General features: G+C 43.2%; 1 protein-coding gene across 2 annotated transcripts in view; it reads left to right on the top strand.

Moving 5' to 3' along the window:
* The window catches only part of focad (focadhesin), a 79,104-nt gene that overhangs the window by 6,152 nt on the left and 52,407 nt on the right, over positions 1-20,545 (top strand). For both annotated transcript variants that reach the window (XM_041868170.2, XM_041868169.2), the window contains exons 5-9: positions 247-345; positions 18,777-18,878; positions 19,191-19,434; positions 19,526-19,726; positions 20,307-20,394. In XM_041868170.2, the coding sequence (XP_041724104.2) occupies positions 247-345; positions 18,777-18,878; positions 19,191-19,434; positions 19,526-19,726; positions 20,307-20,394 (734 nt within the window). The remainder of the gene's footprint in view (positions 1-246; positions 346-18,776; positions 18,879-19,190; positions 19,435-19,525; positions 19,727-20,306; positions 20,395-20,545) is intronic.

Genomic DNA, 20,545 nt, shown 5'->3' with positions numbered 1-20,545 from the left:
AGTCATAGCGGTAACGATAGCTAGCATTGGCGCACAAAACTACCTCTAACTTCCTTCATACTGGACACAGACATAAAAATGGTATCCACAAGTTCATCTGACTCTGGGGAAGTAGATACAGGGCCTTATTGTCAAAATCCCAAAGTATCCCTTTAACGTCCTCTGCATAGTATAGGCCTAAGCTATCTGGGTTCTGTAAACTGCTAGTTATACCTCTGGCCTTTTTTTTCTGTTTCTTATGAACAGGAATGTGCAGGGGTTGATAAAAGTGATAGGAAGGCTTCTCCAGATGCAAGCGGACCAGCGAGACAAAGGAACGCCCTTCACTTGTCCCTACTCCATCAGGTTAGTCCACTTCACTTGTCCCTACTCCATCAGGTTAGTCCATTTCACTTGTCCCTACTCCAACAGGTTAGTCCACTTTACTTGTCCCTACGCCAATAGGTTAGTCCACTTCACTTGTAACAGCTCAATCAGGTAATTCCATGGTTGCCATGGCGCCTAGTGGCAGCCTTGGTAGTTTACTCCTGAAAACATATCCTTAATTACAGTGAGGGAAAAAAGTATTTGATCCCCTGCTGATTTTGTACATTTGCCCACTGACAAAGACATGATCAGTCTATAATTTTAATGGTAGGTTTATTTGAACAGTGAGAGACAGAATAACAACAACAAAAAGGGAAATAAGTATTTGACCCCTCTCAATCAGAAAGATTTCTGGCTCCCAGGTGTCTTTTATAAAGGTAACGAGCTGAGATTAAATTCAAGGTCCATAAATAACAAAGGCTTACTACTGAATGGCATAATCACCGATAGACTTTCTCCTTCTCACTGAGACTTGGCATCAGCCCAATGAGTACATATCCCTCAACCAATGCATTCCATCTGGCTACACCTACCTGGACTGTTCTCGCACATCCGGACGGGGTGGCGGATTGGCTGTAATCTGCAGGACTGAGATTTTACTCCAGTACAAGCTGTCATGTTTTGAATGCATGTCTTTCAAGATCACTGGCTCTGTATCACTACTGGCTGTGCTGATTTATTGGCCTCTGACTTTCTTGCTGAACTATCTGAGCTACTTTTCACTCCTGAGCTCCTTGTGCCCTGCTATGCTAGTGCTTGGTGATTTCAACATGCATGTCGACTCCCCTGACTGCAGTCTCTCTACTGGCCTGGCTGTTGTCCTGGACAACTTTGGACACCAACAGCAAGTGGACTTTGCCATTCACAACAAAGGCCATACGCTGGACCTGGTCTGTACCACAGGCGTGGATCTGGCCAAATTGGAAGGAAATGTGTCAGGGCTGTCCGACTATAAACCCATCACCTACACCCTAGCTATTCCTCTACCCATTTGGCCCAAGAAACGCTCCATTCAGTTTAGAAGACTGAAAACAATAAACAGTGGCCAGCTTACTGAATATCTCTACCTGCCAGTTACTGACTCTGGCTCAATACAACACTGCCTTGGCCTCCATACTGGATGAAGTTGCTCCTTTGAAAACCTGTATGGTGTCTTTCTCCAAATCGTCTCCCTGGTACACTGAAGAGCTACGCTCTCTCAAAGCAACTGGCCCTCGTCTAGAACGACAGTATAAGAAAACTGGGCTTAACTCTACATGCGCAGATGTATGAGCAACATCAGCAAGATTACCAACTGACCATAAATGCAGCTCTGACATCCTACTACTCCCAACTGATCAGCAACGGCAGTGGTAACTCCCGTGTGCTGTTCTCTACTGTGAGCATGCTCCTCCAACTAGGGCTGTGGCGGTCATAAAATATTGTCAGCCGGTGATTGTCAAGCAAATAACTGCCGGTCTCACGGTAATTGACTGTTAATGAACATAAACACATTTAGCATCTCCTGGCTTCCACGCATAGCCTACAAGCCACTGATGCAGACCTTTAGAACATCTACATTTTAATAAGTCTAATAAATCAATTTAATATAGCCTACACCATCACAATAAATCCATTATTTATTTTAGACAGATCTAAAGAAACATGATATGAAGAAAATGTAGTTTATTTCAGAATAACAGAATAGCATACTCTGAGTTGTCCTTATGTTAGGCCCTGATCTGGCTATGCCATATGGCTGTGGGCTACACTAGTTCATTTAGCAGGCCAGATTTGCTGTGTCATTATTTTATATTATTTTATAGTATGAAGAATACAATTGAACATAGCTGAATAAAATAGAAAGGATATTTTCTCCAAACGATTTGAGGGAATGCGCACATGCGGTTATTCTATGTTGAGCGGTTAACAAAGAAACAGGTCCTCCTATGCGCTTAATTTAGAGTTATTTATGCAACTTTAGTTGTGATACAAACGTTGAGCTATATGTTTGGATTTTTTATACATTCTAAGGCTGCATGATGCGACTCTAAATTATGATTTGAAAAAAGTTGCATGAAAGGCATGAGCTCTGCTTTGTTTTTTGCGCAGGCTGTACACACTTCTTCAGTCTCTCATTCACAATTTGACAAGCACTTGATAAAGCCTCGAATTTCCCGGCGGCATCCCCTTTGTGTGGCCGTAATGCCCCCTAAAAAAAATATGTGCCTTTTGCGGCCAGTGCCTTGGGCTGAATATAATCATTATAATTCCATTCTCCCGGCTGCCTGCTCCGAAGCACCTCTCTCACTAACATGGTGCTCTCAGATATCTAAATTCTTATTAGCCAATGCCCGTCACGTGATCGGGTCCTTCTCACAGGCTACAAGTGAAGACAGACACATCGGGGACGCAACTGTGCGCGTCCTTATCCAATTCCGAGGCGCATATTGAAGATGTTGGAAGAACTGTCCACATTTACTTTTCGTCAGCCAACAAGATGAGTAGGCCTAACGAATAGCAAAAGCACTAGCCTATGTCAATCTACTATCCCCCATAGTACAAAAGTTGACTTATTCTATTCTGTGTGAGAAATAAATATTCCAAACATAGTCTGGACAGTTGTGGGATGCAATAGATCCCAAATTAATACAACCACTAGCTTCAAAAAAAAGTTTAAAAGCAATGAGGCTGACGCAACAGATCAGAACGTTTAGCTTAAAATGTTGATAAACTATTAGGCTATTTCTTCACATCATAAGCTCAGCAATGCGCACACGGCTGTAGGCTATAAGCGTGAATGTTCCAAAATGCAATCAATTAGCAGGAAAACACCATTCTCAAAAGTGACCGCAAATGCAATTATGCATGTAATGCTTTTATTATAAAGGTCAATTTTTATGGTGAAAATTATCTTCCCCAAACATGGATCTCACGCGATTTGTATGTATGCCATTTAGGCTCTACACCCGTTGTAATGCAAATTAATGTACTTAATTTTAAGAAGTTATTTGGCCACTTTAGTTGTGATACAAACCTTATCAAAATATATAGGCCTATGGGCTAGGCTACATGTGTGACTATTATTAGAAAATGTTGCAAAAAAGGCATGCAGTGTTTCTTGCCTTACTGCATTCAAGCTGGGCATAATTCACAAGTGATAATATATAATTCACAAATGATAGGCTAATATTGTCACATCAGACTATTCTTGATTTTAATGTTGTCTTTACATACAGTGGGGAGAACAAGTATTTGATACACTGCCGATTTTGCAGGTTTTCCTACTTACAAAACATGTAGAGGTCTGTAATTTTTATCATAGGTACACTTCAACTGTGAGAGACGTAATCTAAAACAAAGATCCAGAAAATCACATTGTATGATTTTTAAGTAATTAATTTGCATTTTATTGCATGACATAAGTATTTGATACATCAGAAAAGCAGAACTTAATATTTGTTACAGAAACCTTTGTTTGCAATTACAGAGATCATATGTTTCCTGTAGGTCTTGACCAGGTTTGCACACACTGCAGCAGGGATTTTGGCCCACTCCTCCATACAGACCTTCTCCAGATCCTTCAGGTTTCGGGGCTTTCGCTGGGCAATACGGACTTTCAGCTCCCTCCAAAGATTTTCTATTGGGTTCAGGTCTGGAGACTGGCTAGGCCACTCCAGGACCTTGAGATGCTTCTTACGGAGCCACTCCTTAGTTGCCCTAGCTGTGTGTTTCGGGTTGTTGTCATGCTGGAAGACCCAGCCACGACCCATCTTCAATGCTCTTACTGAGGGAAGGAGGTTGTTGGTCAAGATCTCGCGATACATGGCCCCATCCATCCTCCCCTCAATACGGTGCAGTCGTCCTGTCCCCTTTGCAGAAAAGCATCCCCAAAGAATGATGTTTCCACCTCCATGCTTCACGGTTGGGATGGTGTTCTTGGGGTTGTACTCATCCTTCTTCTTCCTCCAAACACGGCGAGTGGAGTTTAGACCAAAAAGCTCTATTTTTGTCTCATCAGACCACATGACCTTCTCATCCAGATGGTCATTGGCAAACTTCAGATGGGCCTGGACATGCGCTGGCTTGAGCAGGGGGACCTTGCGTGCGCTGCAGGATTTTAATCCATGACTGCGTAGTGTGTTACTAATGGTTTTCTTTGAAACTGTGGTCCCAGCTCTCTTCTGGGCTGATCCCTCACCTTCCTCATGATCATTGATGCCCCACGAGGTGAGATCTTGCATGGAGCCCCAGACCGAGGGTGATTGACCGTCATCTTGAACTTCTTCCATTTTCTAATAATTGCACCAACAGTTGTTGCCTTCTCACCAAGCTGCTTGCCTATTGTCCTGTAGCTCATCCCAGCCTTGTGCAGGTCTACAATTTGATCCCTGATGTCCTTACACAGCTCTCTGGTCTTGGCCATTGTGGAGAGGTTGTAGTCTGTTTGATTGAGTGTGTGGACAGGTGTCTTTTATACAGGTAATGAGTTCAAACAGGTGCAGTTAATACAGGTAATGAGTGGAGAACAGGAGGGCTTCTTAAAGAAAAACTAACAGGTCTGTTAGAGCCGGAATTCTTACTGGTTGGTAGGTGATCAAATACTTACATTGGGGGAAAAAAGTATTTAGTCAGCCACCAATTGTGCAAGTTCTCCCACTTAAAAAGATGAGAGAGGCCTGTAATTTTCATCATAGGTACACGTCAACTATGACAGACAAATTGAGAAGAAAAAAATCCAGAAAATCACATTGTAGGATTTTTAATGAATTTATTTGCAAATTATGGTGGAAAATAAGTATTTGGTCACCTACAAACAAGCAAGATTTCTGGCTCTCACAGACCTGTAACTTCTTCTTTAAGAGGCTCCTCTGTCCTCCACTCGTTACCTGTATTAATGGCACCTGTTTGAACTTGTTATCAGTATAAAAGACACCTGTCCACAACCTCAAACAGTCACACTCCAAACTCCACTATGGCCAAGACCAAAGAGCTGTCAAAGGACACCAGAAACAAAATTGTAGACCTGCACCAGGCTGGGAAGACTGAATCTGCAATAGGTAAGCAGCTTGGTTTGAAGAAATCAACTGTGGGAGCAATTATTAGGAAATGGAAGACATACAAGACCACTGATAATCTCCCTCGATCTGGGGCTCCACGCAAGATCTCACCCCGTGGGGTCAAAATGATCACAAGAATAGTGAGCAAAAATCCCAGAACCACACAGGGGGACCTAGTGAATGACCTGCAGAGAGCTGGGACCAAAGTAACAAAGCCTACCATCAGTAACACACTACGCCGCCAGGGACTCAAATCCTGCAGTGCAAGACGTGTCCCCCTGCTTAAGCCAGTACATGTCCAGGCCCGTCTGAAGTTTGCTAGAGTGCATTTGGATGATCCAGAAGAGGATTGGGAGAATGTCATATGGTCACATGAAACCAAAATAGAACTTTTTGGTAAAAACTCAACTCGTCGTGTTTGGAGGACAAAGAATGCTGAGTTGCATCCAAAGAACACCATACCTACTGTGAAGCATGGGGGTGGAAACATCATGCTTTGGGGCTGTTTTTCTGCAAAGGGACCAGGACGACTGATCCGTGTAAAGGAAAGAATGAATGGGGCCATGTATCGTGAGATTTTGAGTGAAAACCTCCTTCCATCAGCAAGGGCATTGAAGATGAAACGTGGCTGGGTCTTTCAGCATGACAATGATCCCAAACACACCGCCCGGGCAACGAAGGAGTGGCTTCGTAAGAAGCATTTCAAGGTCCTGGAGTGGCCTAGCCAGTCTCCAGATCTCAACCCCATAGAAAATCTTTGGAGGGAGTTGAAAGTCCGTGTTGCCCAGCGACAGCCCCAAAACATCACTGCTCTAGAGGAGATCTGCATGGAGGAATGGGCCAAAATACCAGCAACAGTGTGTGAAAACCTTGTGAAGACTTACAGAAAACGTTTGACCTGTGTCATTGCCAACAAAGGGTATATAACAAAGTATTGAGAAACTTTTGTTATTGACCAAATACTTATTTTCCACCATAATTTGCAAATAAATTCATTAAAAATCCTACAATGTGATTTTCTGGAATTTTTTTTCTCATTTTGTCTGTCATAGTTGACGTGTACCTATGATGAAAATTACAGGCCTCTCTCATCTTTTTAAGTGGGAGAACTTGCACAATTGGTGGCTGACTAAATACTTTTTTCCCCCACTGTATGTCATGCAATAAAATGCAAATTAATTACTTAAAAATCATACAATGTGATTTTCTGGATTTTTGTTTTAGATTCCGTCTCTCACAGTTGAAGTGTACCTATGATAAAAATTTACAGACCTCTACATGCTTTGTAAGTAGGAAAACCTGCAAAATCGGCAGTGTATCATATACTTGTTCTCCCCACTGTATACTAAATAATATGTGTGAATTTTGTTTGGATTTAGAATGGACCATTATCACGCATCTGTCTCGAAACAGGGGCAGCGGAAAAAAATACATGTAATCTATGCACTTAAATAGTGAATGGATGACGCTTTTCCCGTGGTTCTTTTCATGCCAGCCAGGTAGGCTAAACTCCTGTTGTAAAGAGAAGCAATGTGCTTAATATTAGGGAAGTTGAGAAATAAATATAGTAAGCCTATAGAAATCTGATGGGATCCTCCTCTTTTTAATAGAGGCCATCAAAACTCTGTTTTCAAATTGCATAGTCTATAGAAATGTTGCGTAACATGAGCTCATGGGTTCTCATTAAGTGTTTGATTACATTTTCGATCATATTTGCATTGATGTCAGAGTGATTAGAGGGACAATAGGGTGCTGAGTACCAGGCAGTTAGCAAGTTTGGTAGGCTACTAATGACCATCAGCAGCATCAGAGCTTGGAGAAGCCTAATTACCGTGACTAAACTGTCACGTGGAATTTGACTGCGGTCATGACTCGTGAACGCCGGTGTGGCGGTAATACGTTCACCACAACACTCCTACCTCCAACCTGTGAACAATTCTGCTACCTCAGCCTCCCCAGAACGGTGCAATCAATACCTGTGCTTCTTCCAAAGCTAAATTGAAAACATGAATAACACCATCCTGACCTTCCAAGCCCCATTAGTTGAGCTACCCAGTCCTACGCTCCCTGAGTCAAGGTTTTCCACCTTCACCACAGTCACTGCAGCTGGTTTGGACAAAGAGGCCCACCATTTGCTCACTTGACCCTATCCCCACCTCCCTTTTCAAGATCTGCTTACCTGCTCTGTAGCCTTTCTTCACAGAGGTTATCAACAAGTCCCTCATCACTGGGTGTGTCCCTCATTCAGCTCAAACTGTCCCCAGTCACATCAGTACTTAAAAAGCCTGGATCTGACCCTGACAACCTCCAGAACTACAGGCCTATTTCCAACCTGCCCTTCCTGAGTAAGCTCCTCGAACGGGCTGTTTCTAGCCAACTCCAAAACCATCTGGACACTCACAACCTACTTGAGCCCTTTCATTCAGGTTTCAGAGCTAGACACAGCACTGAGACTGCCCTGGTAAGGGTCACCAATGACCTCCTCATGAATGCTGACTCTGGGGCTGCCAGCATCCTCATACTGCTGGACCTCAGTGCTCTGGTACCACTTGCCGTGCGGTAGCAGAGAGAACAGTCTATGACTAGGGTGTCCTAGAAGTTATAGTAATGTGCAAGTACTTTGCCTTCTACTGCAATTATGTCTTCCTCCCAAATGGTACCCTATTCCTTAGTGCACTACTTTTAACCAGGGCTGGTCAACATTAGTGCACTATAGGGAATTAGGGTTTAATTTGGGAAGCATAGAATGATTTCCCTGTGGAGAAATGCTAGGAAGTTAGCATACCGACCCCCTCCATAGGATTGTCCTCTGGCCGAGCCATCCTGCTGATAGTGATTAATGTCTCATTTGGGTAACATCAACCTACTCTGATGGGCTGTTAAGGCCCAGCTCTGATTTAATTTCACAGTGTAGTGATGAGCCATGAATCATGACACCTCAGCCGTCACCTAAGGTGTCAGGAATGAGATGCATGAGGTGGGGGCAGGGTCGAATTGCGTCATAGTACAAAAGGGCCAGCATCTACTGCCACTAGATGCTTCAATAATGATCTGAGCAGCCATATAGTAGACCTACACCTTGAGCCAGCTAGCCAGCACACAACTCTCCAAGACGGACATGGGTATTCTGGTTTTGAGAATGAATGGGTGTCAACCACCAAGGGTAGGGGAATCCTTCTGGGGATAAGTCAATACAGTTCCATGTATCTCAGTTGGTAGAGCATGGCGCTTGCAATGCCAGGGTTGTGGGTTTGATTCCCACGGGGGACCAGTATGAAAAAAAGTATGAGAATGTACGCACTCACTAACTGTAAGTCGCTCTGGATAAGAGCGTCTGCTAAATGACTGAAATGTAAATGTAAAATGTACAGAACTCTTAGCTACTGTATATCCAGGGCAGAAATGGATCCTTTTCTCAAAGCATGTAGAGAGAATCCTCCCCCTCTCCCTCCCCTTCCTCCTATCCCTACCACAGTCTTTGATGTGCACCTCTGCCAAGATCCTGGGGCCTCCGAAATCAGTTACAGATTGGTGGGTAAAAAGACAATGAGACGGAAGCTAGGCCTGTCTTTTCTCTCTCTTTCTCCCTCCCTCTTGTTTTCTCACACCATACCTGTATCTCTCTTTCTATACCTCCCTCCCTTTCTCTATATTTCCCTCAATTTCATTGTTACCTTTTTCCCTTCTTTACCTCTCGCTGCCTGTCATTCCCTGGTGAGAAGATGAATGTGGCTGGGGCAGCAGGGTGGCGCCGCCGGGCCGACAGCTCCGCTCCGCCATTGGTGGATGCGCCTGGCTCTGCCGGGCGATTGTAAATGCTGCAGGATTAATGAAGAATGCCCACTAGGTGCCCATTGTTGACCTTCTGCCCGCCACTGCCCCGCTCAATCTGCCACAGAGACACTAAGCCACTTAACTACCCGGCGGGACCAGGAGGAGGGGGGTTCAGGCGGTCCGAGGCAAAAACGGACCGCATTCTCACAGGATCACGTCCTGGGTCTGTCTGTCTGTCTGTCCCCATAACCTTGTTGGTCCCACCCAACCAGACAGGCTTCAGTTCAGCTGCATCTCCAGCACGTCCGACCGATTTCCGATTCAGACTTGGTGTGGCACTAAAGCTTGTATACATTTTGAAAGTGTTCTCCCAGTGAGGCCCTGTCGTGTCTCCCTCACCCCAACCCCCACCTCCTTTTGTGTGATCTGGGAGTCAGCGTAACCTGCACACATTCCCAGACTGGTGGGTTCATAAAAGGACAGTTCAAAGTTAATTAGGCAGTTCAAGCTAGAATCCTTAATTGTAACAATAACAAAGTGTACTCCCCATCCCTGTTTCGCAAAAAAGCTAAGGGATGGAGCTGAAGAAATGTAACCACTCTCAAATTCATAGACAGCGCTATGGATGCAATGACTGACCATCCATTATATCAACATTATAGTTTGAACCATGTTTTGAGGCTGTATAATGTTTGTTTACATTTACATTGTTTACAAACATTGGAGTAAATGTGGAGATATGTTCATGTTGCACGCGATCTGTTATGTGGGCTAGATCCAGCTGTTTGCCTCAATCACAAATGAATGGAAAAGATAAACACTATCTAATTTCCAAATCTTTTCCATTCATTATCATTTCAGCCATATACCCTGGTATAGTGTATCTAGACAACCAATGGCGTGGGATGTGGACTTCAGACCACTTTTATAATCTGAAAACGACAAACTTTGATTTTGGAGCAAACAGTCCCTTTAAAGCCCTGCTACCCTCCAACCCAGTGCCCTCTATTCTGCCACTGCCAATGAACTTGCAGTTCAACAACGGCAAGGTAGCAAGGTCAGTCTTGTCAGCTTCCTGCTCCCTCCATTGTCTGGCTGTGAAAGCAGGTAATGGTGGGTCTGTCTGGCCTGTCTGGAGAGAAAGAAGGCCTGATGGATAGGCCGCATTGAACTGGAGGTTGAGACGAACCACGGGGAACCTGAGGAGAGGGATAGAGAGATAGTCACACAGATTACGCCATGGTACGTGGAGGGAGGGGGAAGGGGGAGGTAAAGGGAAGGGGGAGGCTTTGTTCCACAAGAGACTGTGGCAGGCAAGTTGGTCAGTCACACGAGAGCGAGAGAGAGAGAGAGAGACTCTTCCTTCCTTCCTCCGGTGTTGGAGGCACTCAGTGACGCGTGCGATGATTGACGTGGGGCAGTGGTCAGAATGTCCCCCTGCCACACTTCAACTGTGTTGTTTTAACCTGTGCCTTTGTCTTTTTCAAAAGCCATGTCCAATCGCACTTGAAATTTAGACTTCACGTTGGTTTGCTCATTCAAATTCTTATGATTCTAAAGAGTGGGATGCTATATCCTCGAGCCTTTGCCCTCTTCAGCCCGGTGTTCCGAGTTTACCCACGTTTCTTTAATCACTAAGACAGTCAACCTTTTCCCACTTACAACTACTCTGCCAGAATCAGGACTGGGGCTCCTTTTCTTACCTAATTGAATGTCATTGTGGATGGTTGGGACCAGGAGCACCACAGCCCCTCTGTTCGCCAGTCGGCAAGTGGCCAGATCTTAGCCCGGGCACAGTCTGCCCGACGCCAGCCCTGCCCCAAACCCCAGGTGGCAGGGGGAAGGCTGGGATGAGGGGCGAGGGCAGGCATTAGCCTCGGAATAGGCTTCTTTGGCTTTGGTGGTCCTCCTCGTAATGTTTTTGTGCCCCTTTCTTTTGTCGATAAGGCAATATCCTGTTACAGCAAATCCCCTTATTGTAGGCCCTGTGTAGCTCAGTTGGTAGAGCATGGCGCTTGCAACGTCAGGGTTGTGGGTTCGTTTTCCACGGGGGGGCAGTATGAAAAAATGTATGCACTCACTAACTGTAAGTTGCTCTGGATAAGAGCGTCTGCTAAAATGACTAAAAATACAAATAAATAAAATTGTATGGGACACTTTTAAATGTGCCTTTAGAGGCCATGCAATTCAGTACTCATCTTGAAAACAAAAGCAATTTAGGTCAAGAGTCCATACTAACAAAGGAAATAGAAGGTCTAACAGAACAGATTGATAGCAATAAAAACTGTAACATAGAGGCTCAGAATAAATTTGAGGAAAAACAAAAAGAAATGGAGAAACTTGTTCAAGAAAGATCAAGTGTAATATATTATAAAAATAATGCAAACTGGATGGAATATGGGGAAAAATGCACCAAATTCTTTTTTAAATCTTCAACATAGAAATGCTACCAAAAATAATTTACTGAATCTGGTTACAAATGATGGAGTCACCCATGATTAACCAAATTATATTTTGAAGAAGGAAGCAAAGTACTTTAAGTATGTGTGTTCATTTCAGTCACCTCTAACTGAAGCTAATTGTAGGGATTTCTTTTCTATTGATAATGTAAAATTAACAGCCATACAGAAAGACTCATGTGAAGGTGAAATTACAGAGGAGGAACTTCTGGATGCAATTAAAGACTTTAAGTCCGGGAAAACTCCAGGGTTGGATGGCATACCAGTCGAGGTATACCAAACCTTTTTTGATATACTCAGAGGACCGTTATTAGCATGTTTTAACCACTCCTATGTAAATGGTAGATTATCAGACACTCAAGAAGAAGGTCTGATTTCATTATTACTGAAACAGGATACAAGTGGGAAATATAAAGATCCAGTCCATTAATAAAATTGGAGGCCCCTTACACTTCAGTGTTGTGATGCAAAAATTATAGCAACATGTATGGCGCATAGAATTAAAAAGGTATTGTCGGACATTATTCATTCTAATCAGACATGTTTTTTACATGGACGATACATTGGAGATAAAATAAGGCAAGTACTGGAAACAATAGAACACTATGAAAAATCTGGGAAACCAGGCCTGCTATTCATAGCAGACTTTGAAAAGGAATTTGATAAAGTACGACTGGAGTTTATATATAAATGCCTGGAGCATTTCAATTTTGGAGAATCTCTTATAAAATGGGTCAAAATCATGTATATTAACCCTAGGTGTAAAATAGTAAATAATGGCAATTTCTCAGAAAGTTTTAAACTGTCAAGAGGAGTAAAACAAGGTTGTCCACTATCGGCATATCTATTTATTATGGCCAACGAAATGTTAGCTATTAAAGTCAGATCCAACAATAGTATCAAGGGATTAGAAATCCAGGGCTTAAAAACAAAGGTGTCATTGTACGCTGATGATTCATGTTTTCTTTTAAATCTACAACTTGAATCCCTCCACAGCCTCATAGAGGATCTAGATAAATTTTCTAACCTCTCTGGATTACAACCAAATTATGACAAATGTACTATATTACGTATTGGATCACAAAAAAATTAAAATTGTACATTTACCATTACCAGACCAATAAAATGGTCTGATGGTGATGTGGATATACTCGGAATACATATCCCAAATGAAATAAATGTTCTCACTCCAGTACATTTTCATAGAAAGTTAGCAAAAATAGATAAGATCTTGCTACCATGGAAAGGTAAATATCTGTCTATTTGTGGAAAAATCACCCTGATTAACTCGTTAGTATTATCCCAGTTTACCTATTTGCTTATGGTATTCCCTACGCCTAGCAAACAGTTTTTTAAAATTATATGAGAAAAAAATATTCAATTTTATTTGGAACGGCAAGCCAGACAAAATTAAACGGGCCTATTTATATAATGAATATGAATTCGGAGGACAGAAATTATTAAATATTAAAGCATTAGACCTATCACTAAAAGCTTCAGTCATACAAAAGTTATACTTACAGTGGGGGAAAAAAGTATTTAGTCAGCCACCAATTGTGCAAGTTCTCCCACTTAAAAAGATGAGAGAGGCCTGTAATTTTCATCATAGGTACACGTCAACTATGACTGACGAAATGAGAGAAAAAAAATCCAGAAAATCACATAGTAGGATTTTTAATGAATTTATTTGCAAATTATGGTGGAAAATAAGTATTTGGTCAATAAAAAAAGTTTCTCAATACTTTGTTATATACCCTTTGTTGGCAATGACACAGGTCAAACGTTTTCTGTAAGTCTTCACAAGGTTTTCACACACTGTTGCTGGTATTTTGGCCCATTCCTCCATGCAGATATCCTCTAGAGCAGTGATGTTTTGGGGATGTCGCTGGGCAACACGGACTTTCAACTCCCTCCAAAGATTTTCTATGGGGTTGAGATCTGGAGACTGGCTAGGCCACTCCAGGACCTTGAAATGCTTCTCACGAAGCCACTCCTTCGTTGCCCGGGCGGTGTGTTTGGGATCATTGTCATGCTGAAAGACCCAGCCACGTTTCATCTTCAATGCCCTTGCTGATGGAAGGAGGTTTTCACTCAAAATCTCACGATACATGGCCCCATTCATTCTTTCCTTTACACGGATCAGTTGTCCTGGTCCCTTTGCAGAAAAAACAGCCCCAAAGCATGATGTTTCCACCCCCATGCTTCACAGTAGGTATGGTGTTCTTTGGATGCAACTCAGCATTCTTTGTCCTCCAAACACGACGAGTTGAGTTTTTACCAAAAAGTTATATTTTGGTTTCATGTGACCATATGACATTCTCCCAATCCTCTTCTGGATCATCCAAATGCACTCTAGCAAACTTCAGACGGGCCTGGACATGTACTGGCTTAAGCAGGGGGACATGTCTGGCACTGCAGGATTTGAGTCCCTGGCGGCGTAGTGTGTTACTGATGGTAGGCTTTGTTACTTTGGTCCCAGCTCTCTGCAGGTCATTCACTACGTCCCCCCGTGTGGTTCTGGGATTTTTGCTCACCGTTCTTGTGATCATTTTGACCCCACGGGGTGAGATCTTGCGTGGAGCCCCAGATCGAGGGAGATTATCAGTGGTCTTGTATGTCTTCCATTTCCTAATAATTGCTCCCACAGTTGATTTCTTCAAACCAAGCTGCTTACCTATTGCAGATTCAGTCTTCCCAGCCTGGTGCAGGTCTACAATTTTGTTTCTGGTGTCCTTTGACAGCTCTTTGGTCTTGGCCATAGTGGAGTTTGGAGTGTGACTGTTTGAGGTTGTGGACAGGTGTCTTTTATACTGATAACAAGTTCAAACAGGTGCCATTAATACAGGTAACTTATGGAGGACAGAGGAGCCTCTTAAAGAAGAAGTTACAGGTCTGTGAGAGCCAGAAATCTTGCTTGTTTGTAGGTGACCAAATACTTATTTTCCACCATAATTTGCAAATAAATTCATAAAAAATCCTACAATGTGATTTTTTGGGTTTTTTTTCTCCAATTTGTCTGTCATAGTTGACGTGTACCTATGATGAAAATTACAGGCCTCTCTCATCTTTTTAAGTGGGAGAACTTGCACAATTGGTGGCTGACTAAATACTTTTTTCCCCACTGTAAATCCGAACTGGTTCTCTAGCCAATTAGTAAGATTATCTCACCCCATGTTCAAGAATGGCCTTTTTCCCTTTATTCAGATTACAACCTCTCACTTTCAGTTATTTTAAAAGGAAATAATCTCCCAAATATCACTATTTCTAAAACAAGCCATAGAAAGTTGGTTGCATTTTCAATTTAATCCTCCAGAAACGACAGAACAAATAAGCAACAAATGGTGATTAAACTCAAATATACTAATCTATAAATATCCAGTATTTGTTGGGGGAAAACAAACTGTATAATCTTCGTAAATGATATCATAGGTAGGACTGGTGGAGTTATGTCGCACATGCAGCTAACAAAAACATATGGAAATGTCTGCTCTACCCAAAATTACAACCAAATAATTGCAGCATTACCGCAACAATGGAAGAGGAAAGTGGAAGGGGGAAAAAGTAAGGAACTTGTCTGTCGGCCCTGCATTAAAGAATATAATTGGTAAAAGAAAATTGTGATAAATAAAAAAGTATACCAGTTTAATTTAAGGACCAAAGGATTGACAGCCGTCACATATAGATTGAAAAATAGTTGGGAAGAGATTTTTGACGTACCGATTCCATGGCATAGTGTTATGAACTGATACGCAAAATGACGCCGGATTCAAAATTATTATACAAAATTCTTGCTACCAATAGAATGCTATTTATATGGAGGATACAATCTTCCCAGCTCTGCAGATTTTGCTGCGAAGAGACAGAACAATTTGATCATTTGTTTTGGTACTGTCCATTTGTGGCTTGTTTTTGGTCACAGGTCCAGGAATGGCTGAGGTCCAGGAATCTACAATTTACAATTGTAGAAACAATGAGAATAGAAGGGTTCAGAACTTTTGTGAAACATCACAGTACAGTTGAAAAATATATGGCAAATAGAACTCCAATATGGATGGTGTTAAGAGATAGATGGGAGGTGTTGAATGGAGCTGAAGGATGGGACTAATAACAACTAACAACAACTAATAACAGCAAGATACAGTGGGGAGAACAAGTATTTGAGACACTGCCGATTTTGCAGGTTTTCCTACTTACAAAGCATGTAGAGGTCTGTAATTTTTATCATAGGTACACTTCAACTGTGAGAGACGGAATCTAAAACAAAAATCCAGAAAATCACATTGTATGATTTTTAAGTAATTAATTTGCATTTTATTGCATGACATAAGTATTTGATACATCAGAAAAGCAGAACTTAATATTTGGTACAAAAACCTTTGTTTGCAATTACAGAGATCATACGTTTCCTGTAGGTCTTGACCAGGTTTGCACACACTGCAGCAGGGATTTTGGCCCACTCCTCCATACAGACCTTCTCCAGATCCTTCAGGTTTCGGGGCTGTCGCTGGGCAATACGGACATTCAGCTCCCTCCAAAGATTTTCTATTGGGTTCAGGTCTGGAGACTGGCTAGGCCACTCCAGGACCTTGAGATGCTTCTTACGGAGCCACTCCTTAGTTGTCCTGGCTGTGTGTTTCGGGTCGCTGTCCCCTTTGTAGAAAATCATCCCCAAAGAATGATGTTTCCACCTCCATGCTTCATGATTGGGATGGTGTTCTTGGGGTTGTACTCATCCTTCTTCTTCCTCCAAACACGGCAAGTGGAGTTTAGACCAAAAAGCTATATTTTTGTCTCATCAGACCACATGACCTTCTCCCATTCCTCCTCTGGATCATCCAGATGGTCATTGGCAAACTTCAGACGGACCTGGACTTGCGCTGGCTTGAGCAGGGGGACCTTAAGTGCGCTGCAGGATTTTAATCCATGACGGCGTAGTGTGTTACTAATGGTTTTCTTTGAGACTGTGGTCCCAGCTCTCTTCAGGTCATTGACCAGGTCCTGCCGTGTAGTTCTGGGCTGATCCCTCACCTTCCTCATGATCATTGATGCCCCACGAGGTGAGATCTTGCATGGAGCCCCAGACCGAGGGTGATTGACCGTCATCTTGAACTTCTTCCATTTTCTAATAATTGCGCCAACAGTTGTTGCCTTCTCACCAAGCTGCTTGCCTATTGTCCTGTAGGCCATCCCAGCCTTGTGCAGGTCTACTATTTTATCCCTGATGTCCTTACACAGCTCTCTGGTCTTGGCCATTGTGGAGAGGTTGGAGTCTGTTTGATTGAGTGTGTGGACAGGTGTCTTTTTATACAGGTAACGAGTTCAAACAGGTGCAGTTAATACAGGTAATGAGTGGAGAACAGGAGGGCTTCTTAAAGAAAAACTAACAGGTCTGTGAGAGCCGGAATTCTTACTGGTTGGTAGGTGATCAAATACTTATGTCATGCAATAAAATGCAAATTAATTACTTAAAATCATACAATGTGATTTTCTGGATTTTTTTTTTAGATTCCGTCTCTCACAGTTGAAGTGTACCTATGATAAAAATTACAGACCACTACATGCTTTGTAAGTAGGAAAACCTGCAAAATCGGCAGTGTATCAAATACTTGTTCTCCCCACTGTAACTAATGTAGGGCATGCTGTGTCCATAATAAGTATATACATTTACATTTTAGTCATTTAGCAGACGCTCTTATCCAGAGCTTACATTTTTTTTTCATCTTGCTACCACCCCCAGTGCAGCTTTGATGATTTTAGGTTGAGAGCTTTTGTGAAGGAGCACAGTTGGATATAGAAGCAAACCGGATAGACATCATGAAAATGATCGGAGAGGTTAAGGGTAGAGGAAGTTCAGGAGTAAAAATAAGCGCAAACTGGCTCTAACCAGAATAGAAAGAGGAGTGGGAGGCCCCGGTGCACAACTGGGCCTCCCACTCCTCTTTCTATTCTGGTTAGAGCCAGTTTGCACTGTTCTGTGATTTCTCGCATGGAATAGCCTTCATTTCTCAGAACAAGAATAGACTGATGGGTTTCAGAAGAAAGTTCTTTGTTCCCTAATGTGTAAACAGCAACAACAAATAAAACACATGGAATCTGATCTTTTGACTTCCAATTTATATCACTTCCATATGTGGATCTCAATTCTGATACAAACCCGTTCCTCCATATGCGACCTCTGTCTGGATGGTCATATCAGATATTTTTTGCTCTGAAGTGTTTTTTTATTGCCCACATTTTTAAGGAACAGTGACGGGAAATTAGCATTTCCTCTGTGTGCTACTTCAGATGCTACGTCAATGCAAATCTGTTATGGGTCACGTGTAAAAACTGTGTGTGGAGAGTCAGAAAAAAATATTGGATATAGAAAGAAAATCTCATTTCGGGTTTTAGGGTGGCTGTGTAAACAGCCTTTGACCTCAACGTTAAGTTATTCGGAAGAACATCTGCCTGAGAAACTCTTAGTCGATGAGGCCCAGAAGCATCAGTCAGTCACACACGTCTTCAAGGCCTCTGCTAGACACACCCCCATTCAGGGAAAGACTGAGCACAATGAAGTAGCTATAATATCTACACTATTACCCACTGGGCTGTAATATAATGAAATAACTAAATAAGAGAACAGAACACATGAAACCAAATATCCAAACTTATTTTTTCCTGTTTGCACATATATTTATATATTCATGCATATGTGTTGCATTAGCTTTCAAACTAAATTCCAGCAGACCAGCACTTTTCACATGGACGTGAAACCTTACATTTTGATTGCTTTGCATTGTCCTTGTCAACTAAATGAGATGAAAGAAGACAGATAAACACAAGGCATAATTTATTATGAATTATTGTTTATTTAAGTGTCTGATGCCCAGACATATGGGCTTATAAGACACTATGGCTGCGTCCCAAATGCCGCCCTATTCTCTACATAGTGTAATTCTTTTGACCAGGGCCCATAGTGTTCTGGTCAAAAGTAGTGAACTATATAAGCAATTGGGTGACATTTGGGACGCACGCTAATTTGACTGATTATTTACAGCAGTGAGAAAACATAACTCATCTTCACATATCCATAGAGATTGCATACCTACCAGTAGCCCAAAGCAAAGCAAAGCCAAATAAATGAATTAATATGTTACAGGAGCAGCCCCCATCCATACATCACCGTTTTGGAGAACCGTCCCGACTGCTGGCCCGTTCTGCTGCTGGAGATTGACGACTTCATCCAGCGGGCCGCTGACAGGTTAGCTAAGGGGTTTTCTTCCGCTGGCCAGCCCCGAAATCCAACTAGAGGAGAGGCCACACTGCTCGGCCTTCAAACATGTCAAAGTAATCTGGTCGTACAGCTGGAGCGTCCTCCATAACTCATGACATGACTGTCAGCTGGTTCACCTGTTTGATTTGTGTTCATCTTGGAGGCATGATATTATCTACTTGAAATATGCTTTAAAGTTATATTTAACTACATGGACGTGCAGGTGTGTGTTTAACATAGAATTCTCCTGTCTGTTTGTGTGCGTGCGTGTGCTTTCGTGCATATAAAATGTGTGTGTAGGGATGAGTCTGCGTATGTGACCATGTTGGCCCCCTTCCTGCGCTACCTGTACTGTGAGCCCCAGCGGCTGGCAGAGTACGCCCTGCTCAGACACAGCCTCCTCAGGGTCCTACTGCCCCCTCAGCCAGTGGACCAGAACCAAGAAAATAAGAAAGACCAGGAAAAGGAAGAGGACCCGGGACAGAGCCCTGTGGTACGCCACAGCCTGGTTCGCTGTCTCCACGAGCTAGTTCCTCGCATGCAGGTGAGATGAGATTGATTTTCCTTTTTAATCCTTTGAGGAAACACACCATTTACAGTGTAGACATGAACCTGTGTTATGTCTCTATCTCCAGGTGGACAGTGTGGAGGCGGTGTTGGAGCTGCGGGGCCTCGTGGAGGCCATGATCCCGGCCCTGGAGGGGGCCGACTGGGTGACTGAGAGGGCCCGGCTGGCCCTGCAGCTGCTGTGTGCCTGTCAGCTCAGTCTGAAGCTTAGCGGAGACTGCAGACCACTACTCCAACTACTGCACCAGCTCCTCCCCACCCGCACAGAGGTGAGCCAGCCGCACAAAGTAGACCAGGGCTGCATCTCAATAGTCTAAAATGGCTTCCTCACCTTGTCTCATCTGCACAGATCAGGAAACAGTTTGTGCGGATTCTAATGAGATCAGCCTCTTGCTTCACACTCTTTCAGACGTTGCGCCGCTGTTTATGGTTATGTTATATTTCTGAGTGAGAAGGAAGAACCCCCAGCAAACCGTTTCCCCACACAGACACAAAGCACAGCAGCTCTTTAGCTTGTTTGTCTGCCTGCGGCTGTGGAGGTTTTGTTAGGATTCTGTCAACAGCTCCCGCTCAATGTATCCAGATCTGCCTCGCTGTGCGATCCTAATCTCTTCAAAGCATTGGATCGGGAGCGCACATAGCTCCAAAGATTCCTCCGGGGGTCGGAGACTGAGAGGGAATCTTTTGAGCTCAGTGCGCAGCGCTTACGATCCCTGCATTTTCAAGACCCCTCGGGTGGGATGTGTGTTTGTGTTGGGGGGTGGGAGTGGGTTGTCAGTTTGTATTCCCACTTCCTCTAAAGTGCGTGTATGTGTGTGCATGTGACTGTGCGTGTGTGTGTTTTTCCAGGAGTTCCCGGTGGAGGACATCATGGTGGGCTTGGCTCTGCTCCTTCTCGAGGCTTCAGCGGCCCAGCAGACTGGGCTGCTTACACTGGGTAACAACTCTCTCCTCTCTCTCTCTCTCTCTCTCTCTCTCTCTCTCTCTCTCTCTCTCTCTCTCTCTCTCTCTCTCTCTCTCTCTCTCTCTCTCTCTCTCTCTCTCTCTCTCTCTCTCTCTCTCTCTCTCTCTCTCTCTCTCTCTCTCTC

Source organism: Coregonus clupeaformis, chromosome 39 (genome assembly GCF_020615455.1).
Source record: "Coregonus clupeaformis isolate EN_2021a chromosome 39, ASM2061545v1, whole genome shotgun sequence".
NCBI classification, from domain to species: Eukaryota; Metazoa; Chordata; class Actinopteri; order Salmoniformes; family Salmonidae; genus Coregonus; species Coregonus clupeaformis.
The sequence above is the reverse complement of the archived record's forward strand: the minus strand, read 5'-3'. Positions and strand labels throughout refer to the sequence as shown.